Source organism: Carcharodon carcharias, chromosome 13 (assembly GCF_017639515.1).
Source record: "Carcharodon carcharias isolate sCarCar2 chromosome 13, sCarCar2.pri, whole genome shotgun sequence".
Lineage (NCBI taxonomy): Eukaryota > Metazoa > Chordata > Chondrichthyes > Lamniformes > Lamnidae > Carcharodon > Carcharodon carcharias.
The window spans coordinates 28,328,365-28,349,113 of NC_054479.1; the positions used below are offsets into that span (position 1 = coordinate 28,328,365).

A 20,749-nucleotide genomic window follows, 5' to 3' on the forward strand; every position below is an offset into this window, starting at 1 on the left:
GTTAGTAACTGAAATGCACTATCTGAATTGTGTTAATAGCAGAAAACGTTGGAAATACTCAGGTCTGGCAGCATCTGCGGTGAGAGAAACAGAGTTAACAATTCACCTCGATAGCCTCCAGTTCTGAAGAAAGGTCTTAGAGCTGAAAGGTTAACTCTATTTCTCTTGCCTCAGATGCTGCAAGACTTGCTGAGAATTTGCAATATTTTTGTTTATTTCAGATTTCAAACATCTGCAGAATTTTGGTTTTGAATTATGTTAGTATTCTTTTATGGAAAAATAACCTTCAATAACTGCTCCAGTTTTAATCCGTGACCATGCATTAACAACACTTTACAAATTGGATTCACTTTAATGAAGAAACTGTATCTACTTTTCGAAGCATTAAGTTGTATTTTACTTGCACTCTGGATAATTATTCAGACTTGGCATGTTTGTGTATGATTGTTGAAAACTTTGTGAATATACAGTAATTGTATTTTGATTAGAAAGTGATGTGTTTAGAATACTGAATTAATCTAATGCTTTTTAACCCAATAAATGTTTGAGCTGTTTTCTAACTTCACCCCCACACCCCCACCAGAAACATTTTTTACCCAAATATCTGATCTACATCAGCTACAGATTTGGTTTTTTTTTTTCATGTGCTCCTTAGGCATCTTGTTTTTAGTCATGAACGTTGAAATAAATTTCCCGGTAAAGTTGACTGGCAGCAAATGGTTTATTTTGAATGACCTTTAATCCATATAGACTTGGCTGGCCTTCATTTGAAAAGAGGCTGAGCCATCCTTATAGATGGGGGAAAAGTTTATTGCATTCAAATTGGTATTCATTTTTAGGTTGCTTTGATGCCATTTGGCCATATCCGATGGTGATTTAACAGTAAAATTAGATTAAGGATGTGAGATATGGGTTATCTGATTACTTATTTTACTAAGTTTATTTTATTGTAACTGGTTTATTCATGTTTTTGTATTTTATCGAAGGTATAAATATGCATGGTTTCACTGTTTGGTTTGTTTTTTTCAACCTGGTGATAAAATGTAGCTATTGAAATACTTTTCTGAATAGTTGTGTAATATTTAATTGAGTGGGGCTTTGCAATGACAGCCATTTTAAAATTATTGAACAGAAAGCTGACATTCTTCACTGGACACTGCAGTTGCCTTTTATGAATAGGTTCAGTCTACTAACAGCAATGGCAAGCTGACAGTTCCACTTGTCTCAAGCCATAATTTTCCAAAATCACTTCCAGTAGCAATTGGGTCTTAGTTATTATATGCATCCTTGTACTCTTAAGCTAGTTTGATTTATGCTATAATCTCTTTCTCATGGAAAAAAATCTTTGTTCAGCGAAAACACTAGAGTCTAAGTTAATGTGAATTTGACGGTTAAGAAAGAATTTTTAAACTACCAAAGAGCTTCAACAATCTGTTGTTTATCACTGAGTTTGACAAGCAAATGTTCCTTTTTAAGTTGGAGAAATCCATAGGTAGACAATAAAAGCAAGAATGACAGAACAGGTGTCAATGCTGACAAAGTATTTAACATTTTAAATGGTTGGGCTGGTTCTCATTTGCTTTTTAAACTGAAATTTAGCTCTAGTGGAGGCCAGGCTAGCATTGGTGTGTTAATCTCAGCGGCTATGGGCCATAACTTCTGAGCTCTGGGGCAATGTATCTGGGGCATATCCCAAAGATGTGCTGGGGAAACCCTCCCGGAAATTGCCAGGTAAAGATTGCATGGCAATTGCCCAAGAAGTTTCAACTTCCTTTGGGCAAATGCAATCCACCGCAAGAATCCACTGCACTACACAGATCTTGTTCGGCCCAAGACAGAAGGATGGGCAAGATAGGAGTGGTTGGATTTCAAGGTAACTAACTACAAGCAGAATGGCAATCCAACTCAGTTGCCATGCCACCAGAAGTTAAGCGCAGGCTATATTTTCAAAAATGTTGCCAGGTTACATTGAGACTATCATTATGTTGTCACTCACCTGATGCAAATTTGGAGATTATGCAATATCCCAATTTAATATGGACTTGGAATTTGCAAGTGGAGTGGGCCCATTTTTGACTTTTACCACAAAATGCCACAATTATCTTCTAGTATGTTGAACTATTGATGCAGTTGGTTAATTACATACAGTTTTTGATTAGCTTATATTGATTGTCTACTCCAACTTCAAGGTTTTGGCAGAATTGAAGGAATATGCAACAGAAGTGGATGTTGACTTTGTACGGAAGGCCGTGCGCGCAATTGGACGGTGTGCTATTAAAGTTGAGGTAAAGAATAAATGTTTAAGTATTAATGTTTATACGGTAGGAAATCTCAAATCCAACTTGTAACCCAATATTTTCTGAATCAAGAATTCACAAAATGTGAAATGATTACTGGCTTCCTATCCTATCACCAGCCAGGTTTCCTACCCTGTCACCAGTCAGGAATAATTTACTGAGACCGGCTCTAACCAGTTTCATGCCAAGAACAGAATTCAATTCAATAACTGATGCAATGCCAAGACCTCAATTTGATTGGAATGCTGAATAATACATTAACACAGTATGGGTTAACTATATTTTTTAAAGAAAGAAATATTGAATGATGTGGATTGGCACTGTCTACTTATAAATCAGCATTACTAATAATTCAACAAGAACTAGTCAGTACACAATTTCTGTGAACTTTTAATACAGTTTTAATCCTGATTGGGGAATTTTAGGAATCTTTTATAAGGGTTGGAAAGAGAAAATTAACATTCATCGTGGTGTAAAACAATGACAGTAAAATCTGGAAATGTTATTTTTCATTAAAACTGTCTGTAGTAAACACTAATTTAGTGAATGGTTTGTTGCAGCAATCAGCGGAGCGCTGTGTGAGCACACTACTTGACCTCATTCAAACAAAGGTAAATTACGTTGTGCAGGAAGCCATAGTAGTAATCAAGGACATCTTCCGCAAATACCCAAACAAGTAGGTTCCATTTGTTTCTTTCTATGGTAATATATCTGTTTTGTATCCTTGCATTTTTTCATTCCGCTACGCTTAGAAACAATTTGTGAGCATATATTAAGTGTGTATGCATTCCTTGCCGTTGCACATATGAACTTGAATAGATTGAAAGTAAACAAACAGGAAAGTACCCACACACAAAGCTGATTCATTCCATATTATAAACTTCTCGTGCAATTTGAAACTTATCAGCAAGTAATATCACTTCAGAAGACATTTTGTTTATAAAAAAAAACCTTTGTGTTTATATTGGTTTCTAAAGCTTGCTAGTAGTAATTGCTTGTTAAGCATTCATTTTAAGCCACTTCATAAACAAAATTACCTAATTTAAAACCATTGACTGGCTGCTTATATCAATTTCATTAGTGATTGCAGTTTAACTATGGTCATTTGTAGTCATGAATATTGAAAGATTATTTGCTGCTTAAGGATTAGGTAAAACTAGTCAATATTTATTCAACCTAAACTTCCCAAAAGAAGCAATGGTGACATTTTATGCTGTAATAATTCTATGATTCAGTGATTTACAGTCAAGGTTGGTCTTTATTAATACCTTAAGTTTGGCATGTTTATCGTACAAATGAGAATTGAGAGAGATCTCACTGTCATAATGTATGAAATAAATATAGCAGCAAGAAAAGGGCAGCTTTCATTGGAAGACTATAGAATGCTAAATTTGCAAGTATGCTTATATTTTAAGCTAAATAAATCTTATTTTGTTTCCCACCCCTTTTTTCCCTTTTTAAACCTTGGGACTCTGTCAGTACTTGTTTTACATCATTTGGCTTGAATCCATAGGAAGATGGCTTGGTGACATTATTTTCTCTTGTCTCTTCCTTTCTCTTCTCCCCATAAGCAGGACAGTTAGCTCACTTGAGCTTTTGATTGCCATCGATTGACTTTGTATTCTTTAGCTCTGTTTGAATAATAATAGAAGACCATAAGACATAGGAGCAGAAATTAGGCCATTCGGCCCATCGAGTCTGCTCCGCCATTCAATCATGGCTGATAAGTTTCTCAACCCCATTCTCCCACCTTCTCCCCCATAACCTTTGATCCCCTTACTAATCAAGAACCTATCTATCTCGGTCTTAAATACTTTTAAGTAGATTCTAATGCACAGAATTGTTTGACATAAATATGTGAACCTTAGGCTGCATAAGCATGACGCACGGCACCTGCATTGCCGTTGCAAAAATGCTAAGAAGTTGTAATGTTAATTCAGCGATGGCCCCTCTTAACTGAAAGAGCAGACCCTACATCTTCCTCGGGTGCTTTCATTCTAGAGTCAAGTTGGGCCCTGACTCTCTCTTCATGTTATAACTTATAAATCAATGTATGTGCGGAAATTGCCAAAGTGTTCTAAGGAAATGGGTTATTTTTTAAAAAACATACTTGTTGATGCCATTGCCAACTGCCTGATAAATCTTGCTTAACATCAAGGTATGAAAGTGTTATTGCTACACTTTGTGAAAACCTTGACTCGCTGGATGAACCAGAAGCACGAGCAGCCATGATCTGGATAGTAGGCGAATATGCAGAAAGAATTGACAATGCTGATGAGCTATTAGAGAGCTTCTTGGAAGGATTCCACGATGAAAGCACACAGGTAAGACATTGAACTTAGATTTTCCAATATTCCAAACATGTAGGTGCCAATTAGACCTAAATGGTTACTAGGCAGCTTCCTCTGATCCTCAGAATTATTTAACATGCCTTGTATTTTAGTATCACCTGCAAACTTGGACATTGCCTTAGCCCTGTACCCAATGAGCAGCATATTACTAAGGTTCCTAAAGTATTAATAATGTTTATTAATTACTAGTATATACGTATCCTGTGTTGGGGATGCTTTGCAATTTACACAAAAGGTTGTTTTGCTTTTGAATACAACATACTCATTTTCAATTTGTTTATAGAAATGAAGTCTTGACTGCTGCTTATCAGGTGAAAATAGTGTCACAAATCATGAATTGTTTTATCTTTTGTGACAGGTTCAACTTCAACTTTTGACAGCTATTGTAAAACTATTCTTAAAAAAACCGACTGAGACACAGGAACTGGTGCAGCAGGTTCTCAGCTTGGCAACTCAGGTTTGTTTATGTTTTTTTATCAGTTTAGTAAACCTGACTATAGATTGGAACACAGCTGTAGATTGTAACCCAATACTGCTGGTTTTCTTTGCTGGAACCCTTTGTATAGTACTGTCATAATCCCTGTAAAGGCCAATAACTTTAAAAAAAATGATGAATTTCCCAGTTACTGACTGAAATGACCAAAGGACAAGGTTTCACATTTTAAGACTTTACTGTAACAAACAAACTCAAATCAACATAGACCAAACAATACTTGACAGGCAAATGATACACCAAGCTAAAGAAAAGGTATTTCCCCTTTAATGAAGACAACTGAAATACTTTGGGCTGTAGCCTTCCAGCTCCAGGGCAGTGTAATTTGGAGGTACACCCCACCCCTGAAGTTCCCAGATAAGGTTTGCATGACAATTGCCCAGGAAGAGCAAACATCAGATGGGCAATTGCTCTGAACTAGGAACCATCTGAGAATGAGATTTGAATCGCAAATTTTGGTTACCCGGGAATAATTAGACGAATTAAAACCACTTTTAGCTTCTGGGTGACTATATTGTATATACCCCCCCCACCGTAGGACTATCCCCCAACCCCACAGGCCTGACCCAACCCGACCACCACCTTCCATGCCCAGCCCCTCCCTGTCTGCCCTGCCTCAGACCTTTAAACCTAGCTGATTTACAGCAGTCGGTGCCGTAAAAAAGGGGTTGTGTCCCCCTTGTCTTTGTTTCTGCAGCACCTGATTGAAGACCTCAGGCACACACTGCCCTGCAGAGTTCCCGCCCTGCCTGAGTCAGAAGGTCAGGCAAGACAGTATTGAAAAGATTACAACGTAAAAAAGTAGGAGGGGCGTGACTGTCCAACTGCCACTTCGCAGAAGAGCAGGCCCTTTATGACGTGTTTACACCATGCTCTCAGCAGATACATAGTCTTGAAGATCAAGCTCCAAACTCCTTCCAGCTTTTCAGCAAGTTCCCTTTTCCCTGCCACGCAGGGCAAGCCTTCCAATGTCCACAGTTTTCATTTTATAACAAGACTAGTCAGAATTCTTCACTTTCATGTTTTGCATTCTTAAACATTTCAGCTATAACTTCTGATAGAACTCTGTTACTTTGTTACTCTGTTTCTTAAAAAATAGTGATTTGAAAGTTTGATGTTGTAGTTCACTGATAATTATATTTAAATTGATCCAAAGCATCTTTTATTCAGATTCTGACCTTTTTAAACTTTTGCTGACTGTGGGAGAGAGATGACACCTAACATCAATTTGTTTATCATTAGAACGGAGCAAGATCTTTTGTGGTTTTGTGCAGATGTAATTTACATTGACCAATTTGTGTGTCAGTAGTTACTCCACATTATGAAAATGTTTACATTATGCAGATATGGTTAAGAAATTCAAAACAGGTGTTCAAGATTGAGGAATTTTGATAAAGTAGATGGGGAGAAATGATTTCCACTAGCAAGATAGTATGTAAGCAGACAGCAAGGATATAGGATAAGTGACAAGCATTATTTGCAGGGGGTTGGGGTTTGATGTTGCAGAGAGTAAGAAAATTGTTACGATCTTGAATGCATTGTTTGAAAGGGTGGTGGAAACTGATTCAGTAGTTCCTTTCAAAGGGAAATCGGATATGTACTAAAAAGGAAAAACTGTGAAGCTATCGAGTGAAACTAATTGGACACCTTTTCAAGAATCGGCATAGACACAGTGGACGAAATGGTGGCCTCCGGTCCTGTATGCTTCAGTACATTCAATGCTAAGAGCTGGATACAAGTTGCAGCTCTTAAAATTCATCCATGCTTTCCTTGAATGACTTGATCAATAATTTTGAATTTTTATAACATTTTATCAAGTTCTTCACAACCAATACCTTTTTGAAGTACAGCCTGTATTATGTTGGGATCAGAAAACAACAACAAATTGCAACTGAACATAAATCGAATGCATTGAGGAATGTGTAGTCAAGTGGAGTAAAAATACTATTTAGCAATTTCCAAAGAGAGTCTTGCAACCAAAAGGCAGCAGTAAACAAAATAACTACCAATTGGAAAAGGCTGAAAGGAACCAATGAGATTGTATCAAAAATGTTTTTTCAAAACTCCTTTTGGTCCACAACTTGGGTTCTTTATTCAACTGAGCATCTACTATTGTCTGTAATATGATAGATATAAATTACAAAATGCACAGGAAAATTATTAAACTTAACTGTACTATTCCTCTGACATACTTTTCAGGCTTGCCTGAAGTGTGAGCCTTGTGTTCGTGGATGCTCCTAAGGACATACAGCTGAAGCTTCAACGACATAGCACAGTATAGTTCACATGTATTTGTGACTCCAACTCTCAGGATCTTGGTTAATCTTTGATGGCGATATTGGCCACTCATAGTGCTAGAATTTGCTGTTTATTAAGCCCTGCCCCTGTGCGCACTCCTGGGATCAGTGAAAGGTTATTACGGATTGATCCATCGACTCTTCCCACTGGAAACTATTGTTAAGAGTAGTGAAAAATATATTAAAGCTTGCTTGCTTCTTTTAAAAGAGCACGTACCTCAAAAATGCTGTGAAGTTTTAGTACAAGTTGTCCTGAGGTAACTTTGAGGAAAGTTGATGTATACTGTCATAGCTGATTTGTTGTAAGATAGGCAAACTGGTTATTGTTCAGGAAAAAACTAGCACACAGGAAGGACCCAGTTGGAAACGACTCAAGCAGATGTTCATTTTTTTTGTATTCTAAATAGTTGCACCAGCTGCATTTCTTTCATTTCAGCTCATACCTGAACTTAATACATATTTATGTTCAAAAATTGTTTCTAAGTAGAACCTTTTGTTAACAGTGAAGACTGTTGCAGTAATATTTGTTAAAGGAAGAAAATGCTTTAACTTCTCATGGTTTTATATATTTTTTGGCCTTTGCTATAAAATTCCAAACTCATATAGGTTAAAAAAAAACTACTTCCACATGCTATGCACCGTGATATATTTAGATAACTTTTGGTATTTATTAACTTCAGCAAAAGCTATAGGCCCTGACAACACCCTACTGTAATGCTGAAAACATATTCTCCAGAACTAGCCCAGCTGTTCCAGTACACCTGCAACACAGCCATTTACCCGAGAATGTGAAAATTTGCCCAGGTATGTCTTGTCCACGACAAACAGGACATACTCAATTCACCCCATCAATCTTCAGCAAAATGACAGAAGGTTTCATCAACAGTACTGTCATGTGATGCTTATTCAGCAGCAACTTGCTCACTGATGCTCAATTTGGATTCCACTGGGACCGCTCTACTCCAGACTTCATTACAGCCTTGGTCCAAACATGGACAAAAGAGCTGAATTCTGGAGATGAGTTGAGAGTGAGTGTCCTTTGTCATTAAGGTATCAAGGAGCCCTAACAAAATTGAAGGCATTAAGAATCAGGGGGTAAACGCTCTACTGGTTGGAGTCATACTGAGCACAAAGGAAGATGGTTGTGGCTTTAGAGACCAATGATATCAGCCCCAACAGATCACTTCAGGAGATTCTCAGTATAGTGTCCTAGCCCTAACCATCTTTAGCTGCTTCATCAGTAGCCTTCCTTCCATCAAGATCAGAATTGGGGATGTTTGTTGATATTTGTGCAGTTTTGAATATCATTCACTACTCCTCAGATAATGAAGAATTTCTTATCTGCATGCAGCAAGCCCTAGACAAAAGTCAGGCTTGGGCTGTTAAGTGGCAAGTAACATTTGTGCCACACAGGCCATGGCCATCTCCAACAAGAGAAAATCTAACTATCTCCCCTTGATAATCAATGGCATTACCATTGCTGAATTCCCCACCATCAACAGCCTGAAGATTACCATTGACCTGACAAGCCAGGTAAATAGTGTGGCTACAAGAGCAGGTCAAAGACTGCCAATTGTGCAGGGAGTAACTCATTTCCTGACACCCTCCTCACCTCCCAAGCCTGTCCACTATCCACAAGGCACAAATCAGTATGATGAAATACTCCTGGATTAATGCAGCTCCAATAGCAGTGAAGAAGCTCGACACCATCCAGGACAAAGCCACCACTGATGCGCTATGGCAGCCCAGGCTCCTTCAACAGCACCTTCCAAACCAGTGAGTTCCACCACCTGCAAGTACCCCTCCAAGTCGCGCAGCAACTTGAAACAATGTCGCCATTTCTTCCCTGTCACAGGATTAAAATCCTGGAACTCCTTCCTTAACAGCACTTGTTAGTATAGCAACACCAAATGGGCTACAACAGTTTAAGAAGTTGGCTCATCACTACCACCTTTAGGGCAATTAGGAATTGGCAACAAATTCTGGCTTCCTCAGAAACACGCACATACCATGAATAAATGAAAAAAATAACTTGGAGTGCGTAAGTAAAATAGTGATTCCTAAAAATCATTTAGAAATATTATGCCATCTTCAAGAAGATCTCTTATTTCTGTAATCTTTGTGAAGCTGCAAACTGCTTCTGCACTACAACAACCTCCCCCATCTTGAATCAAAATGACTGCTGTCCTATTGTGAGCAATGCCATTAAAAAAATCTGCCAGTACGTCTATGAACTTATGCTGCTCAACATTGTCAGCTGTACACAATGGTCTTGTGATGCAGTGTATTGCTATGATACAGTACGGTAGAAATGGATTTGCACTAGTGATACTTCCCAACTTCAATTTAGAGGGAGACCAGATATTTTGTCCACTCCAGTCAAAGTAGATGAGTATAAAAGTCAGTAGAGGTCATTTAATAAGTCAACTGAATAACTCCCCCTCACAGGTTGAATGGTGTATTGAACAGTTAAAGCTGAAGGTGCAATAATGTACTTCATCAATGTTTACTAATTTTTTTGTAGATCATGCTGTCTTGCAGAGTTATGTTTCTATTAATGAACATTTGCTGCCAGAATGATAGTTTATTTTTTGATAAAACAATAACAGTGGGCATTTTCTAGATTGCCTCCTTTATTCAATATTTTAATGGTGGATAAAGCAATCAAAAACCAAATATTGTGTACCACAATTATTGACCTGTACCTTCGGCATATTTACCGTTTTAGTGATATCTTTTTAATGTTGCAGGATTCCGACAACCCTGATCTGAGAGACCGTGGTTACATATACTGGCGTCTACTTTCTACAGATCCAGTAGCAGCAAAGGAAGTTGTATTGGCAGAGAAACCCTTGATTTCAGAAGAAACTGACCTAATTGAACCAACTCTCCTTGATGAATTAATTTGCCATATAGGAACATTGGCCTCTGTGTATCATAAGCCACCCAGTGCATTTGTGGAAGGCAGCAGAGGTGTTCAGCACAAGAGGCTACCCCCACGATCTGGGTCGTAAGTGAAAGTTCCAAAGGCACTACCTAACTTTCATTCCCCCCACAATTTCCAACTTTTGCTGAGGACAAAGTAACAGCAACTCTTGAGTATTTGTTGCTGCATTCTTGAACCAGACAGATCTTTAAAGTTTGAAGTCATCTGGGTCGCCACTTACTGCGGCTCTTTAATGTGAAAGACCTACTCAATGAAAAGAACAACTGTCATATGCCCGTTATCTTGTGAAATAAACCCATTTGACACGTAAAATTTGCCTGACTTATCACTTATTTTACAAGTGATTATGAAGGACCTTTAACTGAAAAATTGCAGAGTAATTGTGCATAAACTAACTTATTTGTTCATCAGCAATTTGTTTTCCACTCCAATTTGTGCATTTCCCTTTGCGTTTGCCTAATACAAGAGAGATAAGCTTTTCCCAAATCTCTTACTTATTTGAACACGGTCCTAAAAAATGCTATAGGTTGGCTTAACTAATGTTTAATGTTTCTTTTGCCACTCTACTGCTTCACAGCTTTCTCAAACAAAAGATTGAGATCAAGAAATTGTGAAGTAGAGAAAGACGAAGCATTGAGACGACTGTTGGTCACAGATTCAGACTACTTATCTTGCTTCCTTCAAGCACTGCATTCATCATCTAAAACTACCTCACTGTCTATATCTGCTTTGTCATCTTCCTCGTTGCTTTAGAATCATTAGTGCTTTTTGCTCCCCTCTCCTGCTTGTGAGGAGTGAAGTATAAATATAAGTTACTAGTTGTCCAGTGATGCCAAAAGCGTGGAAGTACTCCTTATGTCTAATTTTCTGTCATTTCTTAGAAATGAAAGTACCGAGAGTCCAGATGTTGCCCCATCAGCTGCAGCACAGCCTACTGAGCAGCAACCAGCCGTCATTCCGTCCCAGGGGGATCTGTTGGGTGATCTGCTGAATCTGGACCTTGGTCCTCCAGTCAATGTTCCCCCAATCCCCTCATCAACTGTTCAGATGGGAGCCATGGACCTTCTTGGTGGTGGATTGGACAGTTTGGTAGGCAAATAATCATAGGGCTTTAACAACTTTTTAATTTTCAAGCTTTTTCAGAAATTGTCAGTGCACCTGTCAGAGTTAGTTAAAATGTTATGAATTTTTATTTGATTGTAGAGCTCAATCAGGATTTTAGTCCCTCTTCGAATTTATGGAGTATAACAATTGTATCGAGCTTAAAAACAGAATGACTTTCTTTTAAAATTTCACCTGTCAAGCTATATTCTCTTCGTCTTCAGTATAAAAATGAGAACACTTACTATTAATCAACTTTCATTCATTGTTTTGGTGTAACATTTTACCTCCTATTTTCCAATGTTGCCTTAACTAATAGTTACCTTTTGCTTGTAGTATGTTGACATTTGGATTTTAACAATTCCAAAATGTCAAGCTGCTTTAACAAGTTACTTTAGAAATTCAACAGATGCACTGAAATATTGTACATTTGACATTGTAGAGTCAACATTGAATTAATGTTTTATTTTTGGAATGATATACTTTTAGTAGCTGTAGCTGATATACGTATACTAATAATGCTGTGTTTTCTTCTTTGAATTTATGCTGTTCCTTTTTTTCACTCTACTTCTGCTTGCATGTGAATGTCCTTGCGTTGCCTCTGTCTTTGCGTATTCGTGTCTGGAGATGGGCGATGAGACCGAAGGGGTATGATCCTCTGTCCTTTTGGCTGGTGATTTTTGTTTCCAAGTTAAAGTTGCAGGCTAATAAGTTTTATTAGGATTGTGTAATACCTGATCTCACTAGTTCCAATAATTTGGGCTTATTAGTGGAGAAAATCAATATTTTAGATGTTGTAGAATAAAATTTACATTTTATCAGTTTTATTCAGAATTTACTGCAATGTGTAACCAAATTATTCTGTTTTTATTTTAGCTTGGTGGCGATCTAAGTGGAAGCCCTGCAGTAAGTTGTATATCTACTTCATAAAGTATGAAAAATAGTATGTCACATGCCTGCTTTTTTTTTAAAGTGAGAAAAGATCCAGTGATTTAATGCTGTTTGCTTCTAACCTAGAGCTGAAACTGACACTTTCCACCTGTACATTCCCTGACCACAAATCAAACCTGCTGAACTCTTGTTCAAATCAACTCTTGATTCTTAACAATTCGACTTGGTGGCCTTAAATGTTTTTTTTGAAAACCAAGTTGAACGATAACTAATATAACTATTGATTCAAGAATGCAGAGTAATTACTTCTTATACTCTTAAAGAAACACACACCTGCATTTTAGCAGCAAGAACACACTATGCAGTGTGCATTGTATTACTCTTTGTTTCTTATGAAACAGATAATCTAATTCTTACTGTGAGACTGTGCCCTGATGAGATCGACCAGTAATACCTATAATTTGTTTATTGCTATTTTAAAGTAGTACCTGGTAAAATTAAGTTGGGCCAATTCATCAGGTCATCAGTTTGAGTGCATTAGAAAAGCCTACAATCCAGTCTGACCATTGCAACAAGTTTGGTTTTAATTTTAAATGAAAGAAATTTTATATACCGGTATGGGTGCATGTGTTTCAAAAAATGTTGTTAACTCACTACATTCAAACATTTTTTTTTCAGTTTATCCTTTTAGTAACTTGTTTTCATTTTCCTCTTTAATATATATCACAAAATATAGCAAATCAAGATTATTTGTATACACAGACATCTATGAACTAATCATCAGCACAGTAACACCTTATTTGTTTTTTAAAAATGCACACACATAAAGCTGGTAAGCAACTAGTTTTATAACGTGAAGTACAAGATGTAACAATTGTATCTTTTACTTTCCATACAGATTGGTGCTGGCTATGGAACTCCAGCAGTCATGCCAACATCTTTGAATGCACCACTTGGAGGTGGCTTAAATGACCTGTTTGATCTTGCTGGTGGAATGGGCATGCCATCTGGTTCTTATGTGGCACCCAAAACTGTAAGAATCATTTATTTCCTTTTGATTTTTTTTCCCAAGAAGAACAGGTTATCCCACCTCCTGACTGCCTGACCTAACTGTCTTGATGATTAGAGTAGCTGATGCCCTGCTCCCATATCCATACCAATGTTCCCTTTAGCTGATTACAAGGAGAAGGTCTGCCCAGGGGTAGCTCACTGATTTTTGTTTTCTTCCACCTGCAAGAAGATGACAGCCTTCACTGGTTACCACCTCACTCTATATGGCTCATATCAAGAACTGAGTGGAGCAGGAATCAAACCTGTATTCATCCTTAATCTGTGGCTCTGAGTGTTAGTACTATAACACTCAGCACTACTACATTGCTTTTAAGTGCCAGGTTCTACAGTTAACACTAACCAAATTAATCTGGTTTGAACTACAAGCAGTTAATTAACACTCTGTTTGCCACTTTATATATGCCCAGGGATACTTGACTACCATTTTACTCTGTTTTATCAATTTGATTCTGTAAAACTTTCTAAATACAAAATAATGGAGATTTAATAATATAAAAGCAAAATACTGTGTTTGCTAGAAATCTGAAATAAAAACAGAAAATGCTGGAAAAGTTTGGCAGGATCTATGGGAAGAGAAACAGAGTTAAAGTTGAGTCTGTATGACTCTTCAGAGCTCTGAAGAAGAGTCACACGGACCCGAAATGTTAACTCTGTTTCTCTTTCCACAGATGCTGCCAGACCTGCTGAGCTTTTCCAGCATTTCATGTTTTTATAATGGACTTTTAATGGTGTTTAAAGTACACCAAAATGCTCCATAATGCTAATTGAGAATTTAAAATCTGATGAAGCCATTTAGATGAAGATGTAGCAGTTATAATGTAATTGCAAAAACATTTTTCTTGCAGTTTGCTAATCTTGTCTTAACATTGCACAATAGTAAGACGTGAACTGACAAAAATTGGCAATTTGACAGATGCATCCTTACATTCAGGACAAGTGAATGCAAAATGAATGACTGCTTTGCATAGGTTTTAGTATCAATATGCTTTGTAACAGATGCCATTGCAGCTCATTAGTGCATTAACATTTCTATGTAATGTGGTAACAAGAGTCGTTTTGTACAGTTGTGCCCCAACCCTCCTTAAATGACTTTCCTTAGACAGTGGCTTAATATCATAGGTGAAATGACTTGTGGGGTACCACAACAGATCCTGTTTTGTTCTTCCCCAGACATTCACAACTGCTCCTTTTCAGCAGGGAGCACATCACTAACAATTGGCTCTATTTGTTGTAATTGACTGTATGTGGGGTTTTTTTAACTGCTATCTAAGAATATGACTTATGAACACTGCATTTATACGAGATAAACTTCCTTTACAATATGCATACTGGAATCTTCCAGGATGAATTATTATGAGCTATATGATTAGGAGTGTTATATTAATCATTCCATACACCTTGATCAACATGAGTAACAATGAGATTACAAGTGCACCATCAGAAGATACTCTACTGTGCTGTAATACCTCTCCCCCACTGAAAGTTTATCATTTCCAATTTGATTTCTTTGCTATAAGATTGTGACCTAATAATCACAAAATCTTCAACTATATGCCTCCCATTCCAACTGATTTTCTGTAGCAAACAATTTGTACATGTATGCCAATTTCCATTACCATTTGATATTTTGTATACTTACTATTGAAACATTGAGATGCAATATATTTTACAGTAATCATTTTTAACATATATCAATCAAATCATTATGCCACTGACAGTCTTACTAATTAAGGATTATTAAGTATAAACTAATATAAATGGAGTAGATGAAGTTAACCATATCTTAATTTTAAGAAATTTTACTAATTTTTCCAAAATCCCAAATACATTTGGTGTTGCTTGGCTTGTGTCTATGAAAAACTAATTTCAGCCTTTAGCAGACCAGAATGCACAACTTATAATTTTGCACTCTGACAGGATAACTTGAAGTTTTCTGGAAAACTGACATACAACGCAATTTAATATTCTTTGAAATTGCAACCTGTTTTTCTTGTTGATGCACAAATATTCCGTTATGAAACTACTTTAATTCATTACATTTTTGTTGCACCAGGTTTGGTTGCCTGCTGCAAAAGCCAAAGGTCTTGAGATTTCTGGCACATTTTCACGCCGCATGGGTCATATCTATATGGATCTCTGTTTGATGAACAAAGCCATGCAAGTAATGACTGACTTTGCAATACAATTTAACAGAAATAGGTAAGAATTGAATTCAACTGGTGTTTATACAGCATTTTTTAATGCAGCAATTCCTTCTGTAATATTGACCCGTAACTTCCGCACTCCCCAGCGTCGGATTTGGAGTGGGGCGGGGGCGGTGGGGGATCCCAAAGATGCACTGCGGAATCTCCCTGGCAAGTTCCTAGGTAAGGGTTTGAATGGCAATTGCCCAGAAGCGCTAACTCTCTCTGAAAATTGCGCTGTGCTGAGAACCATCTGAAAATGCAATTTAAATCGCAAACTTCGGATGGTTCTACCAGGTTATACCTATAGTTACCCAGAAAAAGTTAGAATTAAAATCTCTTCTAACTTCTGGGTAACTATAGTAAAGACCCAGACTGACCCCACCCCCCCCGAACTCTGAGATGGATAGAGTGCCATAAGCAAATTATTGCATTTGTGTCATCAGATATTGTCTCTTTGAGAGTAGGCCTGAAGGGCCCAAGTGCACAAATGTATCAATGCAGTGTATGCTTCTGACTATGCACTGTTATTTGTGAATAAATCTGGATGATTTGGGCTGTACAAAGTATCTCAGCTAAATAGATGACCATCCAACATCCTTTCCTGACCCCCTTCAAACTGATATTAATGGTCCCCCTCCACGGATACTGTGCTTTGCCCTTTCCTACCCTCAATCCATATATTCTTGCAAACTACTGCCCCATTTAAAATCACCCTTTCCTTTCACGTCCTATACATGTTGGTGCCCCAGACTCCATTCCTTTCTTTCCTTCAATTCCCTGTTTGAATCTTTGCAATTAGGTTTCCACCCCTGCCTCAGTGCTGAAATGACCCTAATCAGTCACGAATTATGTCTTCTGTGACTACACAGTACATTATCCTTTTTCATTCTGCTTGCCCTCTCTGCAAACCTTTTTCATGCAATAGGCAGAACTAAGTAATCCCACAATCAACAGATCAGATCTAAGCTCTGCAGTCCTGACACAGTCAGTCGTGAATGCTGCTGGACAATTAAACAATTAACAGGAGGAGGAATCTCTGCAAATATCCCTATCTTCAATGATGGGGGAGTCCAGCACATCAGTACAAAAGACAAGGCTGAAGCATTTGCAACCACCTTCACCCAGAAGTGCTGGGTGGATGATCCGCCTCGGCCTCCTTTTGAGGTTCCCAGAAACTCAACTGCCAGCCTTCAGCCAACTCTGTTCACTCCACGTGATATCAAGAAACAGCTGAAGGCACTAGAGACTGCAAAGGCTATAAGCCATGACAACATTCCATCAATAGTACTAAAGACATGTGGTCCAGAAGTAGCTGCATCCCTAGCTAAGCTGTTTAGTACAGCTGCAACACTGGCATCTACTTGGTAATCTGGAAAGTTGCCCAGGTATATCTTGTCCACAAAAAGCAGGACAATTACCACCCCATCATTAGCAAAATGATGAAAAGTGTTGTTGACAGTGCTATCAGTTGGCATTTACTCAGCAATAACCTGCTGACTGACACTCAGTTTGGGTTCTGCCATGGCCACTCAATTCCAGACCTAATTACAGCCTTGGGCCAAACATGGACAAAAGAGCTGGACTCAAGGTAAAGTGGTAGTGACTGCTCTTGACATCAAGGCAGCATTTGACCGATTGCGGCATCAAGGCACCCTAGCAAAACTGGAGTCAATGGGAATTGGCAGAGGGAAACTCTCCACTTGTTGGAGTCATACTTAGCACAAAGGAATATAGTTGTGATTGTTGGAGGTCAGTCGTTTCAGTCCCAGGACTTCGCTGCAGGCGTTCCTCAGGGTAGTGTCCTAGGCCCAAACATCTTCAGTTGCTTCATCAATGATCTCCCTTCTATCATAAGGTCAGAAGTAGCACTGTTCGCCGCTGTTCACTGATAATTGCACAATGTTCAGCACCATTCACAGCTGCTTAGATACTGAAACAGTTTATCTCCTGCAGCAAGACCTAGACAGCGTTCAGGCTTGGGCTGATGTGTGGCGCCAATGTTACTTGCCACTTCAGTGTCAGGCAACGACCATCTCCAGCAAGCAAGGATCTAAGTATCACCCCTTGACATTCAATGGCATTACTATCGCTCAATCCCCCACAATCAACATCCTGGGGGTTAACATTGACCGGAAACTGAACAGCACCAGCTTTACAAATTCTGTGGCTACAAGAGTAGGTCCGAGCTGGGAATTCTGCAGCGAGTAACTCACCACCTGGTTCCCCAAAGCCTATTTACAAGGCACAAGTCAGGAGTGTGATGTGATACTCTACTCTCCAATTGCCTGGAATGGGTGCAGCTCCAGCAACACTCAAGAAGCTCGACACCATGCAGGACAAAGCAAGCCCCTTGACTGGCACTCCCTCCACCACCGACACACAGTCGCAGCAGTGTGTACCACCTACAAGATGCACTGCAACAACTCACCATGGTTCCTTCAACAGCACTTTCCAAACCCCTGACCTCTACAACCTTGAAGGACAAGGACAGGAGATGCATAGGAACACCACCACATGCAAGTCCTCCTCCCAAGTTGCACACCTTCCTGACTTAGAACTATAATGTCGTTGTGTCAGAATTCTGAAACTCCCAACAGCATTGTGAGTATTCCTAAAACACATGGACTGCAGTGGTTCAAGATGGCATCTCACCACCACCATCCCAAGGGCAATTAGGGATGGGGATTAAATGATGGCCTTGCCAGCAATGTCCAAATCCCATGAAAGAATATATATTTTTAAAAACTAATATTTTTAGCGAATGATGACCCTTAATCAGTACTGTTTGATTTTTTAAATCCAGTAGCACCCCAACTCCTGCAGCAGCCAAGGCTGCAGACTGGAAATTGAACCTTTCTTCTTGGGTTTGTGATGCAGTAATTAACAGAACAGTATCCACTAGGACAAATGGTGGGTTTCTTGCTCTCTGAATAGTTGAGCATTTTCTGGTCTCGGCAAATACAAGTAATCCTGGTCACAATCCTTGTTCAATTGCTTTCTAAAGGCCAATCTGTCAACTTCTGATTTTCCCCAATTGCTAATGGGGTTATCCCTTGTAGACAAATTTCAAATTAGAGAACCACACATCAGATGATAATATAATAGTTGAGTTCAGTAATATCATAGCCCAATCAGGAAGGAAATCTTTATCCTTGCTAATGAATCAATCAGCCTGATTCAGTCATCCTGAAGTATATAGTTACAATCTAATGATAAATTAAATAACTTTTACTACCATTGTTGTTCATCACTTCCAAGTGGATAATGGAACGGTTAGTTTTAATTCATAAGTGTTTACAGGTTTCAGCATTTTCAGTCTCTGATGATGATTCCTTTCATACTTGACAAATGTATGATATTCCAAATCTCTGAGAAGTTGACTGAAGAGACTGTGTAATGAGTTAGTCATTTGGACGATGTCTGATTTTCTGCAGTTGGGGAAAGCTCAATGTAAACTAATCTTGTTTCTGGAGTGTTTGTTTGTGGAAGCAGGTGTCTTCGCTGCTTTTATGTCCGATTTACTTCATTGATGTCTCCGGCTTGCCTCTTTCCTTGACTAATTATTTTCTAACTTTTGTCCATTTTCCTTTAACATCATTCACCTTCTCCCATAGAATATGTATTTTCCAGCTGTTAGTATAGAACTAGAGGTGACACAAAGATTTTTTTTGCATAACAAATAATTTTGATCTGGAATTCACTATCTGAAAGGGTGGTGGAAGTCGATTCAAAAGGGAATTGGATAAATACTTGGAGAAAATAATTACAAGGGTATGAGGAAAGAGCAGTGAAGTGGGAATGGTTGGATAGCTCTAGAAAGTAGCTGGCACAGGCATAATCGGCTAAATTACCTCCTTCTCTACTGTTGTCATGCTATAAGTGTGTAAAAGCCCTGTACTTGCAAGCTGTGTTATAAGCTGCCACTATTTCTAAGTCTACATCGGATCAATGATAAACATTTAAAAATAGCATACTTCTTGCTTTAGTAATTATTTATTTTCTTTGTTTCATAGCTTTGGCATGGCACCAGCTGCTCCTCTGCAGGTCAATGCCCCGCTTGCTCCTAACCAGACAATTGAAGCTTCCCTCCCTCTGAACACAGTTGGTCCAGTTATGAAGATGGATCCTCTCACCAATCTACAGGTCTGAGTTAAACTACAGCTAAATCTTGGCTTGGCCTAAATAGCCAAGTGGTTATGGTACTGGGCTTGTAACCCCAAGATCAAGAGTTCAAATCTCACCATGGCAAATTATGAAACAATGTAATTTCATCTGAATAGGAACAGATGGAAACGTGTTTGTACTCGAAAGAGTTACAGCTATATCTTGGCTTGGCCTAAATAGCCAAGTGGTTATGGTACTGGGCTTGTAACCGCAAGATCAAGAGTTCAAATCTCACCATGGCAAATTATGAAACAATGTAATTTCATCTGAATAGGAACACATGGAAACGTGTTTGTACTCGAGTTACAGCTAAATCTTTGGAATTTTTGGTAACTGCAGATTATTACCACTCCTATTCCCTTTCTTCCTCTTGTTTACACACAACCTGCATTATTTCAGGAAGAATGGAAGGGGATAGCTTTGGTGTGTAATGAGTTCAAATTAATTGTGTAAACATTGGGACATTGAACTAATGCAAGCAAAACAGTAATTTTATTGAGGTCATTATGCCAGCAAAAGTTAAGGTTTCAGACTAGAGACCTATTTGTGGAGTTTGTCTTCAATTACTTCCATATATAGTTAAATAGCTACGTAATCCCGTTAATTTTTGTGCACTTCTTACTCCATAAAATATTAAATAACTTAATTTGGAGGAAAAGGGTGAAGAGACTTTACAAACATAAATTCTAGCTTTGAAATAACAAATGTTATTTAGGTTTTGAGGACTACCCTTAAGGGTTGAATGCTTGATGAAAAGGTACTTTTACTGAAAGACAGTATTTGGTTGTTCAAAGTGTTTTGAAAGCAGCACTTAAGTTGATTGCTAAACAGATTGAATTGACTCTTGATGCTACCAGCCGTAATTTATGCTTAGAGCCGTATCTCCTAGTATTTAACACTTTTGTATCTGTGTTATAATAAGTCAGTACATATCTATCTTCAACTTAGTGC

At 38.3% G+C, this 20,749-nt stretch overlaps 1 protein-coding gene across 3 annotated transcripts in view; it reads left to right on the forward strand.

Annotated features, from left to right (window-relative positions):
• Positions 1 to 20,749, forward strand: part of LOC121285554 (AP-1 complex subunit beta-1) — a 73,182-nt gene that overhangs the window by 31,483 nt on the left and 20,950 nt on the right. For all 3 annotated transcript variants that reach the window (XM_041202084.1, XM_041202086.1, XM_041202085.1), the window contains exons 9-18: positions 2,190 to 2,285; positions 2,858 to 2,973; positions 4,456 to 4,621; positions 5,007 to 5,105; positions 10,189 to 10,448; positions 11,267 to 11,474; positions 12,363 to 12,392; positions 13,276 to 13,410; positions 15,502 to 15,647; positions 19,648 to 19,777. In XM_041202084.1, coding sequence (XP_041058018.1) covers positions 2,190 to 2,285; positions 2,858 to 2,973; positions 4,456 to 4,621; positions 5,007 to 5,105; positions 10,189 to 10,448; positions 11,267 to 11,474; positions 12,363 to 12,392; positions 13,276 to 13,410; positions 15,502 to 15,647; positions 19,648 to 19,777 — 1,386 coding nt within the window. The remainder of the gene's footprint in view (positions 1 to 2,189; positions 2,286 to 2,857; positions 2,974 to 4,455; positions 4,622 to 5,006; positions 5,106 to 10,188; positions 10,449 to 11,266; positions 11,475 to 12,362; positions 12,393 to 13,275; positions 13,411 to 15,501; positions 15,648 to 19,647; positions 19,778 to 20,749) is intronic.